Here is an 18517-nt window from a genome sequence, read left to right as displayed (position 1 = left end):
TAATAGTTGATTAATAGCAGTTAATGGACTTCTCCTCCAAGAACTTATCCAAACCTTTTTTGAACCCAGCTACACTAACCACATCCTCTGGCAACAAATTCCAGAGCTTAATTGTGCATTGAGTGAAAATGAATTTTCTCCGATTAGTCTTAAATGTGCTACTTGCTAGCTATTATTCGAAAGTGTAAATAACCGATTCACATCTACTAGTTCAAGACCTCTCATGATCTTAAAGACCTCTATCATATCCCACCTCAGCCGTCTCTTCTCCAAGCTGAACAGCCCAAGCAAGTTGTGCTAAGCGTGCATTTGAGAGGAAAGCCTTCTGGGTATCTGCCTTGTAAAGCTGTTGGTAATATTCCTTGAATAATTCCTCTAGCTTTGCAGCAGATGTAGCAACAGAGCCATTTTTTTTTAACACTACTAATAAATTTGGATTGTGAGTGGGTTCTGAACAAATAAGCTAAACATATGCCCAGGTTTACTGCCACTTAAGAGTTTATGTCTGAATGAAAACATTGTTCCTTTCACCTTCTGATGTAATAAATCATTCAGAATGTGTTGGGCGTTTTCAAACCTATCCTTCCATTTAGTGGTGTTGTATCTATTCCACTGAGATTTAGAATAGGTCATTCTGGGGGCAAGATGGCTGCCGAGCTGTGAACCCACGAGAGACACCGGAGGGGAAAACTGCTGAAAATGTCCTTTTTCTTCATTTATCTTGAATTTATCCCGCATACGAAAAGAAAGGGCCGACTGAGGGGTGAGAATGTTGGTTCACCTTCAGAAGACCCGAGACAGCCACAGATCTCCGGTTTCTTTGTGGGCATACCATTGACGAACCCGGGAAGCTTGGTTGCTGGGGGAGCAGCTTCTGAGCATGAGCCATCCCCCTTGATACAACCCTAAGCCCCGGATCACCGAGGAAACCAGCCCACCCTGGAGACATCGAGTTACCTAGACCTACCTCGGTGGAGACAGGAACAGCCATAGTAATGGCCTGGGACAAAACCCCTGTTATTGTTTGTAAGGTTTTGGGTGGACCCTTGGACACTGTGGCAGATGACCATGCCCATGGAGGGGGGGTCCCATGAGGGGCCACAGGTCAGGCTCAGCTTTAGGACACACAACACAGAATTATCTTTTATTAAACAGAGTTGAGAAGCCGCCAGAGGTGGCAGTAGTGAGTAGAGATGAAGCCCGGCTGGGCTTGTAGTCCCTCAGGGCACTGGAACAGCGATCTCTCAATAGCTGTGCTGTAGTGGAGAGAAACTGAGATAGTGAGTACAGTGGAGCATACACAGAGTTCTGGTATGGAGCCTCGTTGGTAAAGTTACTCACACAGCGGTTTCTCCTAGATGGTAACAGAGAAGCTGGAATAGAGGCAGGTCCTCGAGGAGCGAGTACCTGGTTTCAGGGAACAGCTCTGAAGAAATAAAGTTGGTAACTCACTGATGATGTAGGCAGCGCTTTCTTCCAAGCAGAAGCGATAGGTTCAGGCAGGGAGTCAGGGAACATGGGCCCTCGAGGAGCGAGTACCGGTTCCTGATAGTGACCTGAAAGAAATGAGCGAGGCCCTCGAGGAGCAGATACCCCGTTAGGATAAAGTCCAAAAGTTGGAGAGGCAGAGTAGCTAGGTACGGAGAGCGAATCCTATCAGTAAGGATTCCCTTGCTAACTCGATTAGCTAACAAACAGTGTAGGCTTTTGTATCCGGGATGCGTGACATCACAGGGGGATGCCCCTGAGGTTCGCGCCAAAGAGAGAATAAGAAGCAGGGCCATGCGGCACACGTGCCCTATGGTACCTGGACAACATGGCGGGATGCAGCGCCCAAGCCGGACCGGGGTTGCCGGAGAGGACGGCAGGCAGACGCCGCAGCAGCCAGACATCCATCAACCGCGGGAGGAGTCGCAAAAAAGGTAAGGTGGGCGGAGTGGAGATGTTGGGCAGTGACAGTCGTAACAACCCCTGATGCTAAACGAATTGGAGCCATGAGTGCCGGCGTTGTACAGCAGCTGGGGGTGGTGAACCCAGGAGAGGAAGGATTTATGGAGAGCCCTGCAATGGCTTCCTCACCGTTAGCTCCAGAGATTTTTGCCCCATTATCGATTCCAGGTATGGGGGTGAGTTTGGAAACTGTGGAAGAGGAGGGGATGGAACAACTGAAAATGCTCTCTCTTTCCCCTTTAACAGATAAACCTGATGTAGTTACCCTGGAAGGGATATGGACAATGTTAAATTCTATAGGAGAGCTCTATAAAAATTATTTCGGTGGCAACAATGGAGATAAAAAAATCAAGCGACTGCTAATAATAGTTTGATATCTAACTATACGAAAAAAATGGATGAAGTGGATAAAAGAATGACATTAACTGAGAATAAGCAAATTAAATTAATAGAATCTGAGGGGTCATACTGTCAAAAGGTTGGAATCAATAGAAAATGCTTTGCGTGCTCGTAATCGGATTTTGAACTTTCCACTAATGAGATTAAGTTCTCCAGTGGATTTGTTTAAAACATATATGATGCAAGTTCTTAAGATACCAGAAAATGCTCAACCAGTTGTAGTTAAAGCATATTATTTGCAACAAAGATCACAAAATGTAGAACAAGAACAATCCTTGGATTTAACTAATTTACTAGAAATGTCCTCAGAATTGCAGATTAACGTGCGGAAATCAATGTTAGTGTCATTTGCTCTTCTTTCTGAAAGAAATCACGTGATGCGTTTGTTCTTTAGGAACAGAATCTTTTTTCTATGGCAGTCCTATTTGGATATTCCCTGATGTGGTTAAACCCACTCAAGTAGGTAGAAATTAATTTCTTAGGCTTCGATCTGAAGTATTGAAATTGGGAGCTTGTTTTGTTCTGAAATATCCCTGTAAGGCCTGCATTAGATATTTAAATGTAAATTATGTTTTTCTTGATCCTATACAATTGAGATTATTTTTAGTAGCTCGGACCCCTATTATAGCTCCCACAGTCCCAGTGTGAATATTGTAATAGATGGTAGCAACCCGGCGAGTCTATCGATATGTTGGATTGAATCTATATTGTAAGTTATGCTCTAGTCTGCCCCTAATTACTATATTTTATTTTTCTTATAATTTAAATGTCATATAATAATGGAATAATATAATTTCTTTATTCATTTACCACTTATACAAATATGGAATATTATATTTTCTTTATTCATTTACTACCGATACTTTATTGACATTGATTTTTCTGTATAGGAATATTTATTCTTTGTAAATTTTCAAAATTGAAAATAAAGAATTGGGGAAAAAATAAAAAAAAAAAGGTCATTTTTTTTTCAAGTTCCAAAATGTGTTTATTCCTTTGTAGTTTCTTAAAAGGTAACAGTTTATAATCACCGTGTGGCACAGCTTTGGCCTTTTCCCAAAACAGCACTGGATTATCTTTAAGCCCTTTGTTCGCCTCTTCAAACTGTTGCCACTTCTCTTTTAAGTAAGATTGGAAATCAGGTTCTAAACTTAACCCTTCAGGCATCCTCCACTGAAATAAAGAATCTGACCTGTTATTACTTCCCAATGAGCAAAGCAATGATCGGCAATAACTAAATTCCCTATATCAGCCCTAGCCACCTCATTAAATAAAGCTTCTGAGATCATATTACAATCAATTTGGGATATAGCGGGGTGAGCCCTAGCGTAATGGGTGTGCTCCCGCTCCTCTGGGTGAAGTAATCTCCATTGGGAAAGATTAGCACGTAAAAACGAAATAATCTTCCTGCCTCCCGGCCTACAAACTGAAGAACTGGAACACTTATCTAGTAGGGGACCTTTCACACATCTGAAGTCACCTCCCATTATAGCGGGAGCAGACCTCAACTCAGAGAGGCAAGTTACCAGCTTAGTAAAAGAATTATGGTCACATTGGTTTGGTGCCTAAATTGAGGCAATGATAACAGGCTTCCCAAATACGCAGCCTCTGACCATGAAGATTCAACCTTTGGTATCTGCCCAGGATTTTTCCCCGTGTGAAAGCTACCCTGAATCAAAAGGGCTACACCATTATGTTTGGAGTTTCCTGAGGAATACAAAATTTGATTAAACCATTGCTTTTATCAATTTGCTGTGTTCCGCATCCATCATATGTGTTTCTTATAGAAAAATGATACCCCCTTGTAACCTATGAGTGTGCGTCAGAACCCTTTCCCTCTTAATAGGGGAACCTAAACCTGCCTCGTTCCACGTCCTATACTTCACCTTGGTACCCATCATGGAGCTCTGAAATCCAGCTGACCTGCTCCTCTCAGTGATTCAAACAGTGGCCAGCCGACATCAATATCCCCCCCTCCCCCATAAAAAAAGCCCACGCCCAAGCCAGCAAACATGAGAATGTGCCCATGCTCATACCCTTTATTACCTCTCATGAAAGCGAATATGCTATTTAATATAATACTATGCAAGACTATAAACCCTCTACCCACCTGCGCCTCAACCTCCCCCCTACCCATCCTCACCACCCCCTCCCAATACCCTTATTAATCAATCAATCTCAACCAGTTGCTCTCTACCCAGAGAGCCAGAGCCACTTGTGTGTGCGCGATCAGGTGCCATCCCCCTATTCCGCACATTTAAGACAGAAATATTCTGAGACATTAATGCAGGATGCATATATAAAAAAAAAAATAAAACAAAATTTACAGGCAACTCAACATCTAGGAACAAGTAGTAGTAATGAAGGATCCCACGAAAAGACATTTCCTGCTTTGGGCAGGAACTCTGTGCTGTGCTTGCTTCTAGGTGAATTTAAGCAAATGTTTCAGGTGGGAAACAACCATGCGCCAATGATCAGAGTCCAAACCACCAAGGGTGTCCTGACAAAAAATGTTAGCGCTCTCTGCAGGTTCCAACGATAACCTTCTCCAAAACATACACAACCCGCTTGCCCCGGATCCATCTTGCTGCTGATGACACATAAGTGCTAGCGATGCACGTGAAGTTTCCAGTGAGGGCAATGCTACCAGATGCTATTTTGCACAAAGCAGTGGTAGAAATAAAAACAGTGACCCGCTGACTAACGAGCAAGAATTTTCACAAAATTGCTCGACCAGAGGGTTAACTTCCATGCATCACCGTCATGAACTAGACCTGGCATTCCAACTGTAACGTGATGTCAGGATTCGTGTAGGTAAAAGAAAAATTCACTTTCGATCTGTAGACACATCCCATAGCAAAATTTAGCCGGTTGAAGTCTGAGCCAGCTCGTCGACGAAATTCTTAGCTTCAGCCACCTTGTCGAAAACACGCACTGTACCACTGTGCCAAACGCGCAGCTTGGCAGGAAATTGCAAGGTGAACCTAATTTGCTTTGCTGCTAGCCGGTGCACACAGCGGTCCAAATTCTCTCCGTTTCTGTGGCTACTTTGACTGAGAAATCTTGAAATATTTTAATCGAGGCATTGTTGTATTATAGTGATGTAATTTTGTGTTAGGCTTGGCAGATCGCTTGCTTGTGGACAAAATGAAGGATCTGTGCAATCACAATAGGAGGTTGCGAGCCCCCGCCTTTTTCACCCCTAACCTGAGCACTCTCTCTATAATCAAGGCTTCTTGCAAGTCCAGAAGGCCTAAAGCCACAGGGAGCCACTTGGTAAGAATACCAGAAAGCTTATGTTCTTCTATTGTCTCCGTGAAACCCATGAAGCATAGGTTATTTTGTCACAATCTATTTTTGTGCTCACTGATCTTTTCCTCTTGTGCAGAAACCAACTTTTCCAGTTTTTGTAGCTTTTTGGCCACCTCCAATGCATCATCCTCTACCACCTTTATGTGGCCTTCTAAGGTTTACATCCTCGGCCTGAAATCGTTTAGGGAAGATTTTAATTCAGAAATTTGCTCAGAAATGCAATCCAATTTGCCAGCCATTACCGCCACAGTGATAGCATTAACCGCATTGTCACCTAGCAAGCATTGCTGGTTTTTGTCGGTTGCACGGCTATTTTCTCCACACTGACTCTGGGCTTTTTTCTCTCCTTTTTTGTTGGTTTTGCTGGCACACCAGAGGAAGATATATGCATGTCGTGACGGATGTTCATAAGAGCTGTCCAACCCAGCACTTCTTCCGTTTGTGGGAAGACAGATGCTTCAGATAGTAATTGATTTCGAAGGTGGTACCTGGAGCCCGGATTAGACTGTCCACCTAGGTTCACCGCAACACATGACTCTCTCTTCTATATCTTTCTTGAGATGTGGTGACCAGAACTGCACATAATACTCAAGATGAGGTCGCACCATGGAGTGATACAGAGACATTATGATATTCTCTGTTTTATTCTCCATTCCTTTCCTAATAACCCCTAGCATTCTATTTGCTTTCTTGGCTGCTGCTGCTCACTGAGCAGAGGATTTCAATGTATTTTCAACGATGACACCTAGATCCTTTTTCCTGAGTGGTGACTTCTAATGTGGAACCCTGCATTGTGTAGCTGTAATTTGGGTTACTCTTCCCTAAGTGCATCACGTTGCACTTGTCCACATTAAATTTCACTTGCCATTTGCATGCCTAAGCTCCCAGTTTTGCAATGTCCTCTTGCAATTTCTCACAATCCTCTTGTGATTTAACAACTTTGAATAATTTTGTCATCAGCAAATTTGATCACCTTACTTGCTGTTCCCATTTCCAGGTAATTTATAAATATATTAAAAAGCATCGGTCCCAGAACAGATCACTATTCTCCTTTCTCCACTGGGAAAATTGAGAATTTAGCCCTATAATAATCAAAAATACCTCATCTATGCCTTACACGTGCCAGCTGTGAATCAAAGGCCCAAGAGTACCAGTCTGCGGGCTTGAGGGCTGTGCCAAGATGCAGCTTATCTTGATCATGACAAGTCTGCGATTCATGGTGCTAAACTCAAGTTGGGACAGTGTCAGTCAGGGAAATGTATTCTTTTTCAGTCCCAGCATTATAAAACCTTTTATAGGTCATTACATTTACAGTTAAAACAAAGTGGCAAGACGCCTTTTTTTTTTTTTTTATTATTCATGAGGAGATATTAGTTAATAACTATGAAAAGCTCATCCTGCATAGCTTTACCTCTTAATATGTAAATCTCAGGCATCGCTGTGCTCTCTTCAGAACCTGCCATGCCCCTCTCCCCCAGCATCAGAAGTAGGACATTGACAGACAGAAAGCAGGAATGCAGCATGGACAGAAAGCAGGAATACAGCAGACAGACAGACAAAGCAGGAATCGAGAGTGCATGAACAGAAAGGAAGAATACAGCAGGAATGCAGCGTGGACAGAAAGCAGCAATGCAGCAGGAATGCAGCATGGACAGAAAGCAGGAATCGGCATCCATGGACAGAAAGCAGGAATCCAGCAGGAATGCAGCATGGACAGAAAGCAGGAATGCAGCGTGGACAAACAAAGCAGGAATCCAGCAGGAATGCAGCGTGGACAGAAAGCAGGAATGCAGCGTGGACAAACAAAGCAGGAATGCAGCAGGAATGCAGCATGGACAGAAAGCAGGAATCGGCATCCATGGACAGAAAGCAGGAATCCAGCAGGAATGCAGCGTGGACAGAAAGCAGGAATCTGCATGTATGGACCAAAAGCAGGGATCCTGCAGGAATGCAGCGTGGAAAAGCAGGAATGCAGCGTGGACCAACAAAGCAGGAATCGGCATGCATGGACAGAAAAAGCAGGAATCCAGCAGGAATGCAGCGTGGACTTGGAAATAGGGCGTGGCCATAATGCAGTACTATGAAAAGACAACAAAGCAGAACATATCAGAAAAAAAAAAAAAAAAAGACTGATAAGACGACCAAAACTCTGGAAAAATAATCCCTCAAACGAGTCCAGCTAGTGCTGATGCTTTAAATACAAGAGACAAGATTTGTTTTTTTGTTTTTTTTACCTTTCATGCTGTGTTCACTGGGCCCCAGAAACCAGGGGAGCAGCAGCAGGTAGAGCAGGTAAACCAGGGACAGGACATTATAGCGGAAGAGACACCCTAAAAGGGAAGCACAGAAACATGCCGTTAACCAGAGCTCAGGAACCCAAGGAGCTCCCCCGTGTCGGAGCCTTCAACACTACATCCCGGACAGGGACAGGCAGCACTACACCAGCAGAGACGCACGGACATCCAGCCTTGCAACTAGTGTGACCACCCTGGGAGGGATGACGTGTTTCACTTCAGAGAAGGAGCCTAAGGCCCTCCTAGGGGCCGATGCAAAAACGTTGCGCTGAAAGCGAGCGCTGTGTGTTCAGCGCCCGCTTTCATAACGCGCCCCCAGGCACCTCTCCTGGGGGTGCGATGCAATATTTAAATTAGGGCTCGCGCTGTCGGTGGCTGTCCACTGGTTAAGAAAACGGAATTTATCAGCGTCCCGTTTTCCTAACCAGCGCACATGCAGGGGTTAGGAAAACGGACGCTGATTATTTCAGCGTCCATTCTCCGAAACTGACTATGGGCACCAGAAGGTGTTAATAAATCAATATTAAAGTGTCAGGCACTTAATATTAATTTATTCACTCCTTCACTTATTGCTGATTTGTCCCTTTACTGTCACATGTCAATGAAAGGACCAATCACCTTTCAGAAGGCTGTCCTGAAAGGGGATTGGTCCTTTTCACTAACAAATGGGACCAATGGGCAATAAGTGAAGGAGTGAATAAATTAATATTAAGTACCTGACACTTTAATGTTGATTTATACACTCCTTCTGGTGCCGTAGTCAGGTTTCCATGCTGAATTTATCAGCGTCCATTTTCCTAACCCCTGCCAGCGCTTTTTTAAAACTTTTTATTTATTTTTTTATTTTTTTAAAGAGTTGTTCCTCCTACTTAATATCCCAACGATATTAAGTAGGAGGCAGTACAGAAAAGCTGGTTTTTTCTGCTTTTCTGTACTAGTTTTAGTAGCGCTCAGCAATTACGCCTGCTCTGGGCAGACGTTAATTTCTGATCGCTAAAATGTGTGTCCCAGATGCACTTTTTTTTTTTTTTTTTTTGCATAGGGAGTGAATAGCAAATAGCCTCATTCATATGCATGTGAAGAGCGCTATTCGTTTCACTCCACGTTGGACGTGCGTTGTAGAGGCGCTAATCCCCTAAGGGGGTTATACAGTGCACTGGGCCTAAGCACACTGTATTGCATCAGCCCCCTAGTTTGCCCAATTTACTTTCCTCTACAATGTCACAGACCCCAGCAGATCTCTGGAGGAGTGAACATATACACACACAAACCATGATGTTTACGTACTCCAAACACACAGAGCCTCACATATTCCCACACCCCTGGGGAATTGGATATTCCCACACACTGAAAAACACACAGAGCCTCAGACATCCCCAGAGACTCCCAAATTGACCCTCATATGCCCCAAACGCACAAGAGCCTCACACACCAACCCTCACGTCACCAGAGACTCCCACCCCCAGTCACTCCCATATTCCCATACCGGCCATCATACAACTCCAGAGTCTCTCTCACCCACTTCCACACACTTTCAGGGATTCTCTCACACACATTCACAGAATCTGACTCAGAGCACGCTCTGTACTCTGCAAAGAATCTGCGACAGAGGAAAATGGAAAATTCCTCATATGGGTCATTACAGCCTGTCATGGGGAGAAAATGAAGCATGAAGCACCTTAGAAAGAAAAACAGCTTGAGTCCTCAAAACTATTCCTGACCTGAGGTCCCCTCACCTTCCCCTCCCACAGCCCCCCCTGCACATCCTGCCTCACGAGCACCTCACCCCTCTCCCCACAGCACCTCTGCATGTTTCGGGGCCCCTCATCTCATGGCCCATGCACCTTCCCCCCCTCCATAGCCCCCCAGCAAGTCCTGACCCAGGGACCCCTCCTCTCCTTCCTCACAGCCCCGACCCAGGGACCCCTCCTCTCCCCCACCCCACAGTCCCTGCGTATCCTGACCCAGGGATTCCTCATGTGCCTCCCATGAGAGGCTGATGCCAGAATAGTATTTAAATGGTAGATAGTAATCAGCCATCAAAAGCTCCACATCCCCAGCTGTCCTGGCAGGACCTTGCTGCCAGGTTCCCATTAGCATCACCCTAAATCCTTGCTGCATGCTAGCAGGCTGCCGTTTGCACGGGTGACAGTGTGATGAATGGGGTTATTCGACGGCAGGGGATGAGGAGAGAGATTATGAAAAGCATTTCTGCTGATTCTGACCTTCCTCTTGGCAGCTTCTCTCACTGCTCCCCAGTGACCCATCCAGAAAATGCCGATCTGTTCGATGTTCAGCCACGGAGAGCAGGAAGAGCCCCCCCTCCAGACGGGCACACCACTCTGCACCTCTTTGTCAGGTCAATGGGAAACCTGGCCTTCAAGACCCTAGGGCACGGCTAGCGCCCGTTCCTGCATTACTGTCTGGTCATATTTAAACAGACCTCCGCACTGGTTTAAGAGAGCAGGTTTTATTCATTTTAATTGTGGGAGAGGATTCGCTAATGTGCGGCTTACAAAGTGCTGGAAAGCTGCAGGCCCCCCCCCCCCCCCAGGAGCCTGTTAAAAGTGACTTATAATGCAAGCAGCTATTAAGCAGGAAGCATAAAAGACTTGTGCGGTCCTCCCAGACAAACTCCCACCGCCTCCCCCATGGGGTAAAGGGGAAGGGAAGAGCCACAATACTGTACCTATTCCACCACAGCCTTCCCGATTAATCATAAAATATTCTACGCAGAACGGCGCGTGCCCAGAACCAGTTCCACCCTCCACCCCCCACCCCAGGCCTACAGCACATCCCTAAATACAAATTAATATATTAAATACAATCCCAAGGAAGAAACAGGTCAAAAATGTCATAAAACAGGACATAAAAGAAAGATAATACACTAGCCACCAGCTAATGCCTAACGGACTCGCGTCCGTCTCCCACCTGGGGAAGAATCGGCGGAAGCAAAAAAATATCAATGAGATAAGAAATTAATTACAAGAGCCCAAAATCTAAACATTCAGAGCCAGCTTATAACCCATCCGACCCCACCGCACAGCTACCTGGAGAACGAGAAAACTGCCCCCCCAAAAAAAAAACCTGGAGGGGCTCCCCCCTCTGGCCGGGGTTGGTATAGAGGATATCACCTAGAGGCAGAGCCAAAGAACAGCTCGCAAAGGAGGGGAAATACAAGATCTGCACTCCCTGCAGGGCATTTACAACCAAACACCAGAGGTAGGTTCCTTTCTCCTCAAGCCCCTGACCTGCAGGTCAGAACCCTCCCGACTGGCGACGCGGGTAAGGAAAAAGGGTCTCTCCCCGGTTCTTCTACCCCCCCCCCCCCCCCGACCATCAGTGTGGCCCTGCGAGTCCCTCCAGTCTGCCCTGCAGGACCACGTGGACGCACACACGCAACCCTTACGCATCGAGGGTCCGCACGCTCCCTTCTACAAAGCCCCACTCCTGCAACGTCAGCAGGAAGAAAACCCCAGAAAGAAACAAACTGCTCGGGAGAATAATCAGAAGATCCAGCGGGGTAAGTTTAAGGAGTTACCCGGTTACGTCTTCAGGGCTGAAATCTTTTCCAGCATCACTAGGAGGCAAAAAGTCCCCAAATCTCTTGTAGCTGGCGCATTGGTGGAACTCGTCCCCAACACCAGCACACTCCCAGTGTAGCCTTCCGTGCCATTTTATATATATATATGTATATTTTATTATTTGAATACATTTGTGTAGGGCATACCAGATGAACGCAGAGCTGTACCAATACCTAAAACCCTCCCTGCTCCTTGGAGCTTATAATCTAGTCAAGACACACAGCAAAAACCGAGGGAGTTAGGGCCACATTTGGAACACAGGACAGGTTGGAGGCAGTGGTCCAGTTGGTGGGTGGGGTGGTAGGACCTTAGTTACAGGGAAAGTTTATTCTCCAAACCTTTTATAAACACTGTGAGACATGAGGTGTGGCAGATTAGGTTTTTCCCTCACACGAACTGCTGTTTGCAAGTTACCACAAGAATGGTAAACTCCTTCATAAAACAGGAAAATGTCTCACCTCCATCCTGTCTAGCCAAAGGGGCCTTAGATCTTGCCCAAATGCCACCCCAGAACCAAATAGCAGCAGAAGCAGCAGGACAGGGGGCTGCCGGGGCCTTGTCCTGTCAGCCAGTGAAGCCCCCACCACCCTCATGACAAATGTGATTAAAGCCTCAAAAAAGACAGAGGCTTCTGCAGGGAACTCCCAGAGGCTTGGCGGAGAAGAGTGCACACAAAAGACAAGAGAGCTAGTGAGAGGCCAGAGAGAGCCACTGTCTTGTGCTGTACAGTCACCTTATAACCAAGCTTCAGCCACTGGGACAAACACGGCTCCGTTCTGTGAGAGCGCCTGCTGGAACACTCCCCACCAGATCCTGACCCTTCAGCCACTATAGACCAGCACTAGCACATGGCGTTAGGAAAAAAAATGAACTAAAAACTTTATCGGATCCTCAAAAGAAATGGGGACCGGACATCAGAGAGCAGACGAACAAGATAGCAGATTGATACCACAGCTTACATCAGAGGTGCTTTGGAGAGGATGCAAGAGCTGGAGTCTCAGTACTAGAACAGGAGTGGGGTGCACTGGCAGAGCTATGTATGTGTGTATGGGAGGGAGTCTCAGTACTAGAACAACAGGAGTGAGGTGCACTGGGAGAGCTGAGTGTGTGTGAGGAGTCTCGGTACTGGAATAGCAGAGTAATTCTAGTTTAATTGTAAACAAAATATTTACATATCTACAATAGTTGCAATATTTTGACAGCAAAAATGGACATTTAAATCACATAATTAATGCCTTTAACAGGTGGATGTTACAGACAGGTTTGGATGCTACAGGGCAGGACTGGGGTGCATTTCTAGAAGTGCTCCTCGTTGTACCATAAGAGACTGAGACTTTCCTACTTCAGTTTCCAAGACATAACTTTCATTTTTGTTCTTCAAAGCACAAGCATGCACACAAAGATCTAGAAACCTCCAGTCCCGACTGTGCATGCCTGGCCTTTACTACCAGGCGACTGGGGTGGGCACTAGAGATAGGGCTCTGGCACAGGAAGCAGCTAGGACTATTTTGGGGGTCCCTGACTGAGGAGGAAGTGTGGAGAATATTAGGAAGAGAAACTCTGTGATAAGCAGCTCTGTCATTTCCTCCTCGCTACCAATCTAACCTCCAATAATTAAAGAATACAATCTCTGCCCTTCACTGCATCCGGGTGTTGACAAAACAGGAAGCGTCATGTGTAGCACACAAGCCCTGCACAGAGAAGTTAACCAGGATCCCTGGAAACAGGGAATACAGAGGAGAAAACCAGGCCTCGGCAAGTCCAAGGGAAGGGGGAAGAGGAATGCCAGAAGAGTCATTTTTTTTAAAACTCTTTATTTAAACAGTTTTCAATACAAAAACAACAAAAAAAAATCTACAAAATCCCAAACCCACCCCAAGAAGACTACAAAGTCTCCCCCCAGAAGGTAATACAAGCAAGTAATCCGACATCGCTACATGTATTAACAGCAAAACAGGGTCCTGTAAACAGCAACATCATGCCTAATACCATAGCTAGCTATCCATAATTATACTGAATGGTGTCCATAATTTCTGGACTCAGTAAAGATAGTCACCGGCTCTTCTAGCACAATGGGTGTTCCGATATTTCCAGTAGGGGGACCAGATTCTCTTACAGAGCAACATATTTCATTTAAGCACATGGGTAAGCCTCTCCACCTGAGTCTGCCACCTACTCAGTGTGGGAGCAGACTTTCCCACTGAAGCCATCATAAACTTGCCGGCAAGTAATAATTGAACAGCCAAACTTCTCTGAGAGGCGGTGAGGTTGTTAGCCCCCCAAATTCCCAGTAAGCATAATTCAGGCTTCATATCAACCTCTTGACCTAACATCAAATGACATTCTACCTTAACCAATTGCCAAAAATGTGCAATGTGTTTACATGTCCACCAGACATGTAGATAAGGGCCAGGTTGGCCACAACCACGCCAACAAAGCCCTGTTGGGGTTGAGGAGAACTTGGTGTAGAATAGGGGATACCTCTAAGCTCTGTGGAGAAGCCCAACCATCATTTCAACCCGATGAGGGCACAAGGATACCCTATGCACCCTTTTCCATAGGCTCTCCCATTGCTGACAAGTTAACTCCATCTGAAGGTCCCTATTCCATTGCTGGATTATACCCAGAGGGGGATTGCGTTGGATCTGATCTTTTTTGCAAAGCTTTATAGAAAAGAGAAATACCTCTATGAGGTATAATTTCCTGAATAAGTATTCTCTCTACCAGGCCAGGAACTTGAGGCTGCCAACCCCTTCCCTCCAATCGGCCCAATTCAGAAACCAAATTTTGATTAAAAAAAACTTCAGACTCTCCACCTCAAATTCATCCCTAAAATTCTGAAAAGATTTGAGCTGGGTACTATCATCTTCCCATAATCGCCCTAAAAATGTTAAATCCAATTTGCTCCAATTAGAGGCATCACTATATAACACAGAGTTAGCCAGTCTAAGATTGCCTCACAAGGGAGTGAGTGCAGAAAGACCCTGTTCACCACAATTTCTTGCTGATTGCCTTCCAAATTTTGAAGGTGTATAAATTATGAGGGCTAGCCCCATTGGGCCTTCCTAGCACCAACAAGCAAATCCGGCTGCAATAGCAACATTGGTAAGTCTACCCCACCCGCCAGTCTAGCTTCAAGCAAATACCAGGACACAGTCTTTTCCCTGTGAAGCCATACCATAGCTCCAAGCAGACCACAAGCCCAATGATAGCTCTGTAGGTCCAGAAGAGCCATACCACCTGCCTCCTTAGGCCACCATAAGGTTCGTAACTCAATGCGGGAAGGCCTCTGATGCCAGATCAATTTTCGCATAAGACCCTGAAGAACAGAGAAAAACCCCTCTGGTAAATAACAGGGAAGATGTTGAAATAGGTACATTAGATGAGGCAAGATGTTCATTTTCAGAACATTGATTTTACCAGCTCAAGAAAGAAAGTGGTCAACCCAGCCCATGAGATCCCTTCTGATCTTGGTGAGCACTGGTGCATTATTTAATGCATAAATGTTCATTATTTTGCATGGCACCCATATACCTAAGTATTTAAAGCCATACTTGGCCTTCCAAAAGGCAGAAAAGCATCTCAGTATCTCCTCTATCCCCAGAGGCCCCGGGGAAAAACTTTGGCCAGTATAATTAATTTTATATCCCAAGACCCTTTTAAACACGGACAGTCTAGCCAGCAAATTGGGGCTGGATACCCTGGGGTTAGTCAAGAAAAGAAGGACATCATCCACATAAAGAGATATGACGTGTTTTACCCCATCCAGCCGAAATCCTGACACATCAGGATTCTCCCTGATCTTATAGGCAAGGATTTCAATGGCCAAATTAAACAGCGGAGAGAGAGGGCACCCTTATCGCGTGCCCCGAACAATGGGAAAGAAATCAGAACAGAAACCATTAGTGAGTACTTTAACACGAGGATAAGCATATAATATCCTTATCCAATCTCAAAATTCAACTGGGAGCCCTACCTTCTCTAGTACCTTAAATAAGAAAGCCCACCAGAGACAGTCAAATGCCTTTTTGGCATTTAAAGCTACCACCAAGCCCACTGTGTGTGTTTGTTTCACTAGGGCAATGATATTAAAGAGCCTCCTAGTGTTTGTAGATGAGAGGCATCATTTAATGAATCCAGTTTGATCGTCCCCGACTAGAGTGGGCATTACTAACTCCAGTCTCAACTGAAGAATTTACACCAAAATTTTAATATCCGAATTCAAAAGCGAGATCGGTCAGTACAAACCCAGATCCAATCCATCTCTGCCTGATTTATGGAGCAGTACTATGACCGCATCTGACATGGTATGCATAGCGTCGGGATTACTCCTCAAGTAGTCAAATGCCTCTTTCAACCTCAAGGCTAACTCGAAGGAAAATTTTTTTTTAAAGACTAGGAAGCCGGCCAGCCCCAGGCTTTTGCCCTTGGATAAACTCATTATAGCCCTATACACCTCTCCCTCCGCAATAGGGGCCTTTAATCTGTCCAGTTGCCTGGCAGTAAGTGATGGCAATTCAACCTCCGCTAGGTAGTTCTCTATCTCCCCCTTCCAGTCTTTGCTCGTTGTTGGTAAAAAAAAAACCTTAAAGATGTAGTCGATAGACTGGGCGATGCGTAAACTCCCCAGAGGGCATCTGAATACTACTACTGATAGTCTGGGCTCATCTTTTTCGAATAGCTCTTGCTAAGAGCACCCCCGTCTTGTTCCCATACTCATACATTCTCTGGCAGGAAAACGAACAGTTTCTCAATGCCCTCTACCTGTAGAAGACAGAGCTCTTCCCTTATCTACTGCAGCGTCCAAAAGACCCCCAAAGAACAGGTAGCTTTATGCTGGTTCCTCCAAAGTTTTTATTTTCCTCTCCAGGTGAGGTCCGTGCTAATGATGGGACTCTCACCCTCGTGCGTCCTGGCATCGCTCCCTGCCTCTGAGGCTCCTCTGGAGCTTTCCAAAGATGCGTTTTAGGGTTGTCCATTCAAGCCGTAGTAATTCTGATACTCCTATAAAAATGTGGTTGGTATTCCTGCTAGCTAGGATCCTGGTAGGCATTTGAAGTTTTTGTTACTCTCTAACCCCCCAAGTTAGTGCCTTCGCTAACACAGCCCCTATGTGAAGGATATTTTCACTCATATCACTTTAGATAAGTAGCAGAGAAATACAGACCAATGGTGTAAGCTCAAAGTCTCTAGGTGTGCAGCCCAAGGACTAAAACCCCACAGTTATTATACTGAATAATTCCAATTGTATCAAATCTTTAATTTATATGGGGGTTTTTGTTTTTTTTAAACAAAATATCCTCCAAACCTCCTAGATTATCAGTTAGTTTAATTGAGTGATGTTTCATAAAGATCTGAGTTCTCTCCTTTGAAGGACGTACAACAAAAACAGGAACTGGAGCAGGTAGCAAACAGCACTTCTGACAAGACTGGACTTGTATGGCTCCACAGCCAAGCCATGGGACAGAAAATTGAAAGGGATGTTAGCTAGCACTGGGAAAGACAGTACAATTCCCAATTTTAGCAACAGCAATTCTATAAGCCAGAAATATCACTTAGAATCACTTTCCTGAGCAGCTGGCCAAGGCAGGTGACTATTAGCAATTCTAGTGAACCTCTGGGAGCAACTGCATCAGCAGGAATCATAAATGACTTCACAGACACACACTGTATATGATGGACCACTGTCAAAGGTATTATACATGCACTTTCCTGCATAAATCAAAAAACTCCTACTGTGGTGGGAGACCATTTGTGATGCTTCTCAATATGGCTGCCCCCAAGTTTGCAGGGGAGGTGCAGGGCATCAGTTTAAAGACATTTTGAATGATTTTCCAGTAAAATGCATAAATAAGGCTTGCCGTAGACTTATGAACTTCTGCAAGTTGCACAACGGGTGGAGCTCCCTAGACCCAATGCAAGATACCAGGTCCTGTCCACCCTTCCCCGGGGACATCAGTACAGGAAGCTGAGGCCGGATTTAAGATGATTAACCAATAAGGACACTGTAATTCTAACTCAAATTTGTCCAAGTGAACATGATGCAGGTGTGGGCGGAGTGGTGGGCTGTTGATTGTTTTTAAAATGCACCTCAGGGCTCGCTGACATAATGGTTGACATTGATGACTCCTATGAGTTCCAGGTATCAACCTCCTCTATGATTAACATCTGTCTACTCTATTGCCTACCTGGCCTGCTCTCAAACTTTTCACCTTCAATTGAGTTATTAATGGGACTGAAGATTAATCGAAGTGCTACTATCATCCTGGGTGACTTCAACAGAATGTTAATCAAATTTCGCTTTCTGGTTCTTGTTAAGCTTTTCTAGATATGATGCTTGCAACTGGATGGGCAGCAATTAATTCCACTTCAACCCACAAATATGGTCACACCCTTGACCTTATTTTCAAGATTCCTCCAACACAATATCATTAGTGTCTGTTGAGCCTACATGATGGTCTGATCACCGCTTAAGATCATGGACGTTTCTTGTCCCTCCATGATCTAAGGTTAAGCAGGATTTGCCTGTTATCATTAAGCGTGGCCGTCTAGATCAAAAGCAATTTCATGAACGATTACTATCCAAGATTCCAGACCTCTGTTTTACTAATCTAACTGCTGCCTCTAATGACCAGCCTCAGATGTCAATTACTACTGATGAATTAACTCCTTTATATGCAAACAAGTTACGTTCCCTGGTTCACCTCAGCTTCAAGGGATAGAAAATCTGCGTAACGTTGATTGGAACGTGGTCGGCACAGGACCTGTTTACTATCAGACAGTCAGTTTTATAGAACTGAGCTGGAGAATTATGGGAAATTAGTTGGGTCAGCAAAGAGAGATTACTGTTTACATAAAATTCAAAGAGCTGGCTTCATCCCCCCTCTCCATGTCATATTTTCTACTGTTAAGCATTTTAGTAAGGAGCTTGTGTTTATCAGTGAGGTAACACCAATCTTTGCCAGTCCCACTCGTTGT

General features: G+C 45.0%; 1 protein-coding gene across 3 annotated transcripts in view; it reads right to left on the bottom strand.

Moving 5' to 3' along the window:
- Positions 1 to 18517, bottom strand: part of PIEZO1 (piezo type mechanosensitive ion channel component 1) — a 203736-nt gene that overhangs the window by 150927 nt on the left and 34292 nt on the right. For all 3 annotated transcript variants that reach the window (XM_029608624.1, XM_029608626.1, XM_029608625.1), the window contains exon 2: positions 7896 to 7991. In XM_029608624.1, the coding sequence (XP_029464484.1) occupies positions 7896 to 7991 (96 nt within the window). The remainder of the gene's footprint in view (positions 1 to 7895; positions 7992 to 18517) is intronic.

The sequence above is a fragment of the Rhinatrema bivittatum genome, chromosome 7 (assembly GCF_901001135.1).
Source record: "Rhinatrema bivittatum chromosome 7, aRhiBiv1.1, whole genome shotgun sequence".
NCBI classification, from domain to species: Eukaryota; Metazoa; Chordata; class Amphibia; order Gymnophiona; family Rhinatrematidae; genus Rhinatrema; species Rhinatrema bivittatum.
Note: the sequence above shows the minus strand (reverse complement) of the source record. Positions and strands in the feature narration are given on the sequence as shown.